Consider the following 12,386-nt stretch of genomic DNA (forward strand, 5'->3'; position numbering starts at 1 on the left):
GCAACTGACTAGCAACTACCACATCTTGGTTCACGTCAAGTGAAACATAAAGGGACCAGTGCTTTGATATGTTCTATAATGGTGGAGATTGTGATGCAAGTGACTTAAATCTTTCGAACCATTCAGTAAAAAGATTAATTCAGTGACCCTTTTAGGTTACACTGATATGCCAGTAAGTGGCAACACTTGAGATATATGATATGAATAATTAAAAAATTATCTTAACAGGTTTGTTAATAGACACCAAAATATCTTTTTACATTTTATTGAAATTTGTGTATACACATTTTACAAATTCATATTTTCTCTAACCCTTTTTCTCTACTTGTTGTGAACGAGACTGACTCACATGCCAAACTGAACAAATGACATGGCCGACTCTTTAAGTTGGTCAGTAAATCCTCGTTCACAAGCAAGATGCCCTAGTTCATTCAGTTCATTTATGTGATGCCTCATTCAATGTGTCCCCTAGAGACTTGTTAAGACTCAAAACAGAGACTCGTTCAGTTAAGAGCATATTTGTTTAGTACATCCAACAACAACAACAACAACAACAACAAAAAAATAGAGTCAGTGCATGGAAGGGAAGAATTTTTTGTTCACATTTTAAAGATTAATTAAAAAACACTGAATCATTCACAAACATCTAACCTAAGTGTTTTCATGGGTCTTTACGAGACATAGGGGAAAATTATTTCCAGTTTCTCGCACACAGTCCATGTATAAACTCAAATGTCTGTGTGTACTGCCCTATTCGGAGAGGACTAGTTTTCATGGAGGACGTTACAGACATTTGTGTGTCACAGGCATACTTTGTGATTTTAATTTTAAAACTGCTTGTGCACCAAACTTCCGCATGCTTTCATTTTGTTTCAATATGGATGGTATCAGATGAAAAAATAAAATTAATAAATTAATAAATAGAGCCAAATCGCGGAAACTGTAAAGCACATTTTAATATCAGTATCAGGTAAGATACTTGTCTAGATGTCTCTGCTCATTTATGTGGGTTTATTAACAGCCACTTCTATAAACCCATGTGAAGTTTAAATAGGGTTTCAATAATAAATTAAAGCTATACCAATTAGTAATTCATTAAAAAACAGAAGTGATGCACGCAAGCATAGCAGATGACCCACGTCTAGAAAAGACACACTCTCACCTCTGTAATAAAAGCGGATGTTAGTCCCGTCCAAATTGGTACATGAAATCACAGATGTCGAGTGATAAGAATTGTAACTCAAACATCGTTTAGAAAACTAGTCCAGTCCGAATAGGGCTTATGTTGAATCACATGAATACATTTGGGGAGGGTGACATTTATGTACAATTCCTTAAGGGGAACTGCTTTCCATAAGGCCAGTTTGCAGAGTTCACACTTACAACTGCACAATAAAGAAGGAAACACAGCACCAGCGTGCAGCCTCACATAAAACAGAAAAGAAAGGATGATGGACAAAGAGACGGATGACTGGTTGACGGATGGATAGACGGACAGATGAGAGGAGGGAAGGCGTAAGAGAGGAAGCTGGGATTGACAGGGGAGACAGCAGACAGACGCATCGGCCTTGAAGCCACAAACACACAACAGCTTCTTCCTCACTGCCCGGCGAATGCGTGTATGAGATAAAATGAGTGTACGAAGACGTGACTAGCACTGCTGAAAGAGATCAGTGCATGTGTTAACACCCAAAATAAACATCATAATCTCAAACTCTTACTTTTTTCATTGATTGTCACTGTTTTTTTCTTGTGCATCTTGCACAGACACGGCAGAAACAACAGGAACACAATCATGTCTGACTGCCTCAGTCGCCGTGTTCCCGTTAGCCACCCACTGTGGCGTACTTCTCTCCCACACACACACCTCTACCTCCCACTGTTTCAGTCAGAGTGAGCGTGTTGTTCTGATCTTTGAGTCAATCTCTCTGCCTGCCTGAGTCCTCTGAATTATACATGACAGTCTGATCATATAGCGGCCGCACACACACCCACGGATCTGCATGGCTTCATTATCTGAAGATTTCACGCTCACACACAGCCACAGAAGGGTGCTTGCCCGTGCTTAAGTCGCAGTCACAACGCCAGGGTGTTGGCACACGACTGAAAAGTGTTCCGAGTGGTTTTCAGCACGTTGATATGTGGTTGCTAGGGCATTCTGAGTGGTTTCTAGAGAAGACACGGACCAAGAAGCACCAAAATTTGAAGTAGTACCAAATTCGTAATTCACAGAGAAAGGCAAAATAAGTTTTCTTCCCCATAGGAAGTTGTTAAAGGGTTTAGTTCACTTCAGAAGTAAAATTTCCTGATAATTTACTCACCCTCATGTCATCTAAGATGTTCATGTCTTTCTTTCTTCAGTCGATAAGAAATTAAGGTTTTTGAGGAAAACATTCCAGGATTTTTCTCCATATAGTGGAGTTCATCAGCTACCAATGGGTTGAAGGTCCAAATTGCAGTTTCAATGCAGCTTCAAAGGGCTCTACACAATCCCAGCTGAGGAATAATGGTCTTATCTAGTGAAAAGATCAGTCATTTTCCACAAATGCTCATCTTGCACTAGCTCTGCGATGTGCCACGCATTACGTAATAACGTTGGAAAGGTCACGAGTGACATAGGTGGAAGTACCACGGTAGGACGAAACACTCCATCACATTTTCTCTTCCAACTTCAAAATCGTCTGACATCGTTGTTTTACATTTTTTTTGTATAGGTCATTTGACACGTTCGCTTTGTAGACACTGGATTGGTACTTTCCCCTAAGTCACGCGTGACCTTTCCAACATGATTACATAATGCGTGGAGCATCGCAGAGCAGTGCAAGAAGAGCATTTGTGGATAAAAAGTATATATACATTTTTTTTTATTTTTTTTTTTAAGAAAATGGCCAATTGTTTTGCTAGACAAGACCCTTATTCCTAGTCTGGGATCGTGTAGAGCGCTTTGAAGCTGCACTGAAACTGCAATTTGGACCTTCAACCCGTTGGACCCCAGTGAAGTCCACTATATGGAGAAAAATCCTGGAATGTTTTCCTCAAAAACCTTAATTATTCAAGACATGAACATCTTGGATGACATGGGGGTGAGTAATTCTGAAGAGATTTTAATTCTGAAGTGAACTAATCTTTTAACGAGGTAGCTTAAAATTGGCATGATCTATTTTTGAAATGCATCTTTTTGCTCTTACTATGGATCATTCATCCAGGCATACATTTAATTTTTTTTTAATTATTTGACCACTATATGAAAAAAATACTACGCCACTTCTGCTACATCACGTCTTTAAAAGTTGCTTAAAGGGATAGTTCGCCCAAGCCTTAACGAAAACCACTAATTATATTGTATTACCACTAATGTAGTCTCTTTATCTTTCTCTAAGTACTGTCAGTATATTAATAAATGTACATATTAGCGGTCTGAAAGACTCTAAGTGAATGGCTGAGTGGATGAATGAAGCTCATGGAGCTTTTCTAGACAGACGAGATTAAAAAAAAAAAGTCTCTGCATGCCTCACATCCTCTCTTGTCTTTTTTTCCCCATCACACTACTGGACGGAGAGAGCAGGACAAGGCAGAGGAGGAGATTTTTTTTCCTTGACAGCTGGACGGAGAATATGACAGAATCTCCAGAGTTGAAAATGAATGATGGAGGAGAGCAAGAGAGAGAGAGAGAGAGAAGTGGGGGTTGAATCTAGGTTAGCCTGAGAGCAACATGAGGCACAGTGTTGAGAAACGATTTGGATTCGAAGTTGGATTCCCGGCTCTGGCTCCAGTGGTGGAGCTACAAAACACGCTCCGAGGTATCTCTGTACCGCTCTCATGCTTTCAGGAGGAACACCGAGACAAGATCTGCGAGGGCCGACCTTAGTCACCATGGAGATGGTTGCCGGGGGCGAAGACAGCCACGCGACCGAGAAGGTAGTGGCCATTTCATGGCTGTCAAAACGGCTGCACTTAAGCAGAACCACTTCACGGCTAACCAACACTTCCCGCGGCGCTCCACGGAACATATCTCCTCTTGCACCTGATTCCTACACTACATGCCGCAAACACCAACTGAACGCAACACATTTTGGCCGCACATGCACAACACAGCCTGGCTTTGCATTAAGGGCCTGATTAGCATTTCCCTTCCGCTCTTCCTTTGACAGAGGAGGATAAGAGGCCGGGAGCTGAAACAGCAGTGACTGACTTATCCTCACCGAGAGCCTCTTTTGGGGAGGGAGATGGTCGGAGAAGGAGGGTGGGTAGCAGGTTTGGAAGGCACAGAAATGGCTCAGGCAAACAAAACGAGAGAGTTTGAAGTGAAGAGGATGAAAGTGATGCGAGCGGAAGAGGGGAGGAGAGCAAGAGGATGCACGTGCGATGGGAGAGCCGTAGGTTCCCAGGGGGGTTGAAATGCCACCAGCCTTCATCCGCTCCACCCTCCTCTCCTAGTTCAGTCTCTTCCTGCTTGTCCCTTTCTCTTGTTTTCACTCCATGACAATATGGGAGGGACCAAAAACGGAGGGAAGGCAAGATGTTGTCAGTTTATGGTTTGATAGGGGAATGTACTTTTCCAAATGAGCAAAGATTTGCCTTAAAGCCACACAAATCTGAAAGGACACATATATGCAAGAGAAAGAGAGAGAGAGAGAGAGAGAGAGAGAGAGAGAGGATAGCGAGAGGAATGGAGGAAGGTAGAAGGCTTTTAAAGCCTAAGTTGTGAGAGAAAAGCACCTTTCCTCCACATTACCTAAGAGCTATTAGTCTTGCTCAGCACTAAAGCAGCTCAGTCCCTCCGCAGTCAACCATGTGGATATTTTATTCCATCAGCCTGTCACAGGACATCAGAACGGGCCAGAAAAAGCCAGGAGAGGACAATTTTGAGTCTCATGACAGCGATCAAACGTGGCCATGAAGCTATGGGAGGGGCAGGGGTAGTTTACCAGAGGTCACAAATCGAACCCACCCTCACCTGAACACCAGTGATAATAAACTCAATATAGTTGCCATAGTCAAAAAATAAATAAATAAATAAAAATAAGATAAAGGAAGATTTCTAATGGAATCAAATAAAAGAATAATTAAACTTTGATTTCATCAATAAAGACCAGATTAAACAAATGCCCCATGATGAAAATTAAATTAAATTAAAATATGACGAGAAAGAAAATGTAATAAATATATACACAGCATCAAAAGTTTGGGGTCAGTAAGATTTTATGGACTGATATTACTGAATACTTTTATTCAGCAAAAACACATTAAATTGATCAAAAGTAACAAAGACTTTTGCATTGTTACAAAAGACTTCTATTTTAAATAAATGCTGTTTTTTTTTCTATTCATCAAAGACTCTTGAAATAAACGCATCATGGTTTTCACAAAAAATATTAGGCAATAAAAATGTTTTCAACATTGATAATAACAAGAAATGTTTCTTGAGCACCAAATCAGCATATTAGAATGATTTCTGAAGGATCGGAGTAATGGCTGCTAAAAATTCAGTTTTGCCAAAAAAATAAATTACATTTACAATTACAGTTATTTTAAATTGTAATACTATTTCACAACATTAATGATTTTATTGTATTTTTGATCAAATAAATGTAGCCTTGGTGAGGCTTTCAAAAACATGAAAAAAGAAAATCTTACCAACCCAGTGTGTGAGTGTAAGCTATAACCACAACACAATTTCACACGCTGTGAAATTGCTTTAACAGCATGCTGCAAGTGATAGAATATCTTCAACATATTGACTTTAAGGACATTTTTCTGAATACACAACAACTATGATTTAAACAGAAAACTGTCAAAACACTGTTCAACAACACCCAAATACAGCTGCACTCAACTCAACCCAACCCAAACACAGTTACATCTGCAATCACACACACAGACACACAGATACACACAGACACACACAGACACACACAGACACACACAGACACACACACACTCCTCTCCTTCAGAAAACGTCCTTCAGAATTCTATGGAAACCTGTCACATTTTCAGACATGTTTTCCGGATCAACAAAAGTCACAGACTAAAGTAAAAACACCACTGAGTCAGGAACAGCTGAATGCTGAGGGATGACAGTGCATGCGAGGAGATCTTGAGGAATGAAACACACATACAGACAAGAAAAGTGCCAACAAACTGCCTTATGTCTGAACTGTAACCCCTTGCTTGTCTGAAATTTAGTCTAAATTTAGTCTACCACCTCACACTCACCACAGTATAAATGTGTGAGGATCCTGTGATGAAATACTATATAGACAGACTCACCCCTCACGAAGATGGTGACCTGATCTCTGCCGTATCCCAAGCTGTTCTTGACCTCACAGATGAAGGTGGTATTTATTGTGTCATCCACCTTCTGCACGGCGAGCCGGTTTTCCTTCAACTGCACCGTTTCAGGCATCAGCCCGGACAAACTGAGAAACAACATTCAGACAACATTAGCATAACGTTTCAGACAGAACCAAAGCTTAAAAGACCTCATGACTGTTAGCATTATGTCTGGTTCACTTCGTATTTTATTCTGGCCAAGAACCACCCACTTAGACAGGAAGAAGCCATTTGACTGACAACAGTCTGCCATTTAGATGTGAGTTTATTTGAAACAATTGATACCACAATAATAGACTGACGTTGAATAACAAAATGTATCAGTCCTTTCTCCCAGAAGTTGTGTTAAAGCCAGCCGATTCAGAATAGAGAGTGCCAGATTGAAAAAGTGCTTTTCAATTTTGTGTCTGTGAATGGACAGTGGGCGGTTTGTGGCCATTTTCTTAAGCTGGGTGAACACTGTACGACTTTTACACTATTTTTCGATTATTGCTTATCAGGCTGTACGATATATTCCCATTGAAGCATTGAGTAAAAGCCATGCCACACTGTACGACATCAATGATGCACATCATAGCCAAGACTTTGGTCCCAACTGTCCAATCGACATCTCATATGTCACTACACTGCGCGACTGTGCCGCAATTTCTGACACTGCCAGAACTTTGATACTGAGAATCTTTGCATAGGCTAGGGGTGTCTTGTTCCTGAAGGTCCTGCAGAGATTAGCTCCTACCTGCCCCAACATACTTGACTGGAAGCTTTTAGTAATCCTGAAGACATTGATTAGCTCAAGTGTGTTTAATTAGGATTGGAGCAAAACCCGGCTGGTAGGTGGCCCTCTAGGAGCAAGATTAGACACCCCTGAACCAGCCAACCAAGATCTTCAGGATCACTAGAGACTTCCAGGCAGGTGTGTTAGAGCTAAACTCTGAAAGTAAGTGACCCTCCAGGAGCAGGTTTGGACAACCCTGCATAAAGCTATCAAAGCTTTTGCCCTATGAAGTCTTTTACGATCTTAGAAAAGCAGCAAAAAGGTGCCTAAAATTCTACGATGTAAATCCGACTTAAGGCTCAGACTAAACAGAACTGAAATGCTCACGTTTTCCAGGTGACAGATATGGGGGCGGGGTTTCCATCAGCCTGACAGGTCAAATATGCATTTGTCTGGCCCCTGTACCAGTTGTTATCGTACCCAACGATCTGCACCTGGGGAGGATCTGATAAAGAGAGAAAGACAGAGTGAATAGGTGGATCGAACAATTAGCCTTTATGAATGAGTTTAGCCTTAAGCCATTGAAGTCTTAGGTAAATCGAACACTGATATGGTCCGTCAGCTGACTCCATGATGACCTCATTGACCTTAGCTAATTTTTCTGGTCCAAACAGCACTGTAAAGCCTCAAGGTAATTTGCGAGACATATTACTGGCCTGGACCAATTGAGACATGACTCACTGAAGAAATTATCAACTATAGCAACAAAGAATGCTTAGCGTAACAGTATTTGGATCAGTAGTTGCTGGTGTAGTTAATGGTCTGATTGAAATCTTACATTCAACAACAAGTTTCATCGGGAAGGTCTCAGGCTGGGACAGGGTACGGTGCGACACCACGCAGCTGATGTCTTTGCCATTATCCGCTGGCTGCGGAGCCAGCATGTAGGTGCTCTGGACAGTGACCGTATTATCCGGATTGTCCTTCTTCGTCGGCGTCGCCTCGTTTCCGTTAAGCGCCGTGGACCAAGAAATGGCCGCTGCCGGACGGCCATTAGATGATTCACAGCGTGCCACAATGACCGGGGTTTTGCCGGCGGTAACTGTGACAGTTGTAGCCGTGTTATTTGGTTTAGCTGTGAGAAAGAGAGAGAGTTTGACCTTTATTTGATGCTATAATGTGAAGAAGGGTAAGGGAGGATGAGAGGAGGAGGGGAGGAAGTGGAGACGGGAAGATCACAGATCGGCTTGTCCTGCCACACGCTAGCACAGCGCTCACATTGTACTCACGTTTCGCTCTGAGAAAGACATCAAAGAGAGGGAAAGGAGAAAAGCAGGGGAGACGGGGAACGACAGGGAAGCGACGGCCTCTCAGCATGATAAGCAGGCAGATCAATAGCGGAGAGAGAGAGGAGGGAGGGGGCAAGCGAGCAAGAGCCCGGCCAAGGTTACTGCCACATTTCACACACATTAACAGCAGCACAATTGATCTGACAATACCATTTATAAATCCCTTTTAAGCCCACAAACGGACACAGACGTGAGTCTGAGTATGCGTACACACACATACTTTTTGAAGCAGGCTAATACTGCAAATTACAAATATTTATATACTCGACCAAGCTGTCACTTGTCTTTTAAATTCCCCACCCCCTGGTTTTGCTAAAAAAAGCTGTCAATTATTTTAAAAAGAGCCAAATTCCCAGTTGTATTTTATTGAAAAGAATGCTGTCTTTCAGTTATTAAAATTTAAAAACAAAAAATGCATATTCTCCCCCTGATTTTATTGAAAAAAAAAAAAAAAGAAAGAAAAGAAAGACAATTATTTCGTTTAAATTTTTCGATTAATCAGATTTTAAAAATCCCCTTTTTTTGATTAAATCGGATATAATAAAAAATACAATTCCCTGAATTTATCTTCAAATTTTTGCAAGTTTTAAAGTTTCTTTTTTTCTGCACAAACAAACAAACTCACCCAGCATGATCAGCGAAGAGACTCCTTGTTCGTTGCCGGAAGGGTAGGTGGCGTATTCACAGATATATCGTCCCTCGTCGGTCATCTTCACATCTTTGATCTGAATGGACGGGTTGTCCAAAGTGGGCGGGTCTGATATAAAACGGACACGCCCTGCTAGAGGGGATTTGGTAGGGTAATTTGCCCCAAAGCTTGGATGGAAAACTGCGATGTTGGTTCGCTCTGCGTCAGTCGGTTCAAAGATCCATGACACCTGCATGCCAGAGGAAACAAATTCAAACTAAATTCAGAAGATGACCAACAGCACATAAACACTTTCAGAAAGTTCTTATACGAGCCCAACTAACAAGTTCTTTTAACAAACTCTTGTTCATTGGGTTCCACAGCTCTGCTTAAGACTGGCAGGAAACAAAGTTGATTTCAGACCTGAGTGAGCTGGTTTTCGCCTGGGTTCGGAAACTGGCAACGCAGTGTCACAGTATGACCAGGATATGACATGACTTCTGGCTCCACCCTCACGCGCTGAGCCAACGACCCTGGAAAGAGAATGAGAAAAGGCCATGAGAACAGGAAATAACCTTCATTTCTGTCCAGCTACATTCAGGTGACCCACGACCACCTCGCTGAGCGCAGCCGGAGAGAAATTCAGCACATACTGGTGCAGTCTAGGAGTTCAGGGATGGCAAAATGAGAAATGATAAATGAGGTTACAACAAAACAGCAAGTAGGCCAATGTTTCTGATCTCAGCCAGGGTGTGTGAGAGGGTGCGAATCTAAATGTGAATGTGTGTGTGTGTGCAAGTGTGTGTGAAAGTATCTATGAAAAAAACATTCAAGCTCGCTCTCTGCCTGAAGCATTCATCATCCAGCACAACCCTGACAGAATACATTCAGTGAGCGCACGAGTGTGTACGTGCGCGCACCATCAGTGGGGGTGTAATGTGGTAAAGAAGTGAAAATTGCACACAAAACATTAAAGTACCATGGGAGCAATATATATGTAAGAGCCTTTCCGACTTCCAGTCCCACTTCGAGTCCAGCAGAGTTTAAGAGTTTCCAGCTCGCAACATTTCCAGATCCCATTCTCCCCATAATTTCCTGTGCTCTCTACTGGGTCATTCCCTGTCAAAATAACCAAATTTCGGAAACCTCCCCGGCTCAAATTTTTGATTTTGTTAATATTTTTTTCTGAACAAAGACATAAATAGTGATGAAAGTCATAATATTAAATGTCATGGATGTTTATCGACAGTAATCCACTATTTTGTAGAGGCCAAAAGTCAAAATGAGATTTGGAATCAAATTTCAGGGGATAAAAATGACTTTAGAAAGATGGCAGTATCACTTTTTATTTTTACACAGAGATTGGTAGGTCTATGAGTAAAATCTGCTGACTTTAGCAATCTTTGTTGCATTATATGCCAACGGTGACAGTATAAAAATGGCAAAAAGCACTTCTTGTGTTTTTTGCCCCAAGTTTGCATGCCTGTAACTCAAGAAGTATTAAAGATATTTTAATATCCTTTTGTATTTTGTTTTTTAACAAACTTTCCTTTTGGTATCTTCCTTTTAAAGGCCTCATATGGTACAATGCTAGAGATATGGAGACCTTAATATGGCTCCATGTGTAAATTGGTCAATTTTCAGTGGCCAAAAACCAAATGTGGGTCACTTTGCATACAGCTAATACATTTTTCTTTTAAAGAGGAATATCTGAACAACAAATAATGTTGAAACTAGAAATGCATCTTGTTTCTTTCTATCAACACAATTGAATATACCTGTCTGAGTGCCATAAATATTCCTTTTCCAAAGTTTGCATGCCTGTAACTCTAAGGCCCAGTTTCACAGACAGGGCTTAGCCTAAGCCAGGATTAGGCCTTAGTTCAATTAGACTATTTAAGTAAATTTTATAAACGTACACTAGAAAAAAACATTACTGGTGTGCATCTTGAGTCAAAACAATGGCACTGACATATTTTACTTTATGTCAGTACAAGTTGCTTTCTGTTAAAACAGCTCAAACATGCATTTTAGTATAGAACTAGCTTAAGCCTTGTCTGTGAAACCAGGGACATAAATATAAAAGATTACATTCGTTCAATTACATAGATATGGGGATCCCAAAAAACAGTGATTAACTAAGTAAATATACATTCACTACCTTTAATACTTCATTTATGTATTTCTTTCACCAGAATTTTGTTTTTAATCAAAATCACAATTTTTAGCTGGGGACCTCTGGTTGAGTTGACACGGAATGACCCTGCTATGATATTACAAAAGACATTATAAAATCTACTGCGTGAAGGTGTGTTCACATTTACTGTTAATCACCAAATACTTTAATTTCAATAGGAAATTGCGGGAAGTTAGCGTGAGGGTGAAAGATTTCCCCATGCAGATTTCACATTAGGCTCAAGTTGGATGCGCGAATTCGCCACATTGACCAATAGAGAGCTGTTTGTTTTTAAAGTGACTTCTGTGTAAGCAGTAATTCATGCATCGCTACACTACTGACAATAGAAAATGGATTAATTTCACTAGTGTGACTGCAACTTAAGAGTGAGACAGGAACGAAAAAACCCTACAGTATTGTAAGCATAAAACTAGTTAGACCAGTTTGTCTGCTAACCAGCTGAAAAGACTGAAACTCACAAATTGAAAAAACACCACCACATCAAAACTGTGAAGGTCAGAAAAGTAGGAAAGAAAAACTTATTAAAAAGTCTTATTTTTCAATTCAACATTTCACTCAAAATGTAATGCTAATAATATAAATTGTAAGAATTTTTTTATTATTATTTATTTAGACAAACCGAAGCATGTTTTTTTTCCCCCACTAGTAGTCTTGTGGACCCCACTGTTTTTCTGTCTTCCGCAGGTGCTCAAAGTGAGACGAGTGCGGGTGTGTGTGAGTCCACCGAGGCGATTACTTCTGAGCCTGCGTTTAGCACCGCTGAGCCCTGTTATTGAAAATCTCCCTCTCGCCGTCTCTCTCTGGATGAAGAGTGTGGATAGGTCAATTACACTGATGTGTAGAGGGAGTCAGCGGTCCATCAGAACGCTAAACACATACACTTCTCACCTTAACATACAGCAGCACGGTTTGTAAATGGAAAGAAGTGAAGGGGGTAGACGATAGAGAGATTCAATAATAAACAAAGCACAGCAGAGATGCAGACCACATCAGTCAGTGTAGATGGCGTATTTAATTTCACGCAAATAAAAAGTCTGTAAGAGATACACATATGGTACCATATACTATATATACTGGTTGCCTTAAAGGGTTAGTTCACCCTGAAAATGAAATTTCTGTCATCACACCCGTAAGACCTTCGTTCATCTTCGGAACACAAATTAA

General features: G+C 40.7%; 1 protein-coding gene across 2 annotated transcripts in view; it reads right to left on the reverse strand.

The window, feature by feature from the left end:
- Positions 1-12,386, reverse strand: part of si:ch73-22o12.1 (nectin-2) — a 75,565-nt gene that overhangs the window by 38,416 nt on the left and 24,763 nt on the right. For both annotated transcript variants that reach the window (XM_051865027.1, XM_051865025.1), the window contains exons 2-6: positions 9,449-9,558; positions 9,023-9,275; positions 7,887-8,183; positions 7,436-7,553; positions 6,271-6,419 (exon numbers count right to left, since the gene is read on the reverse strand). In XM_051865027.1, coding sequence (XP_051720987.1) covers positions 6,271-6,419; positions 7,436-7,553; positions 7,887-8,183; positions 9,023-9,275; positions 9,449-9,558 — 927 coding nt within the window. The remainder of the gene's footprint in view (positions 1-6,270; positions 6,420-7,435; positions 7,554-7,886; positions 8,184-9,022; positions 9,276-9,448; positions 9,559-12,386) is intronic.

The sequence above is a fragment of the Ctenopharyngodon idella genome, chromosome 16 (assembly GCF_019924925.1).
Source record: "Ctenopharyngodon idella isolate HZGC_01 chromosome 16, HZGC01, whole genome shotgun sequence".
Lineage (NCBI taxonomy): Eukaryota > Metazoa > Chordata > Actinopteri > Cypriniformes > Xenocyprididae > Ctenopharyngodon > Ctenopharyngodon idella.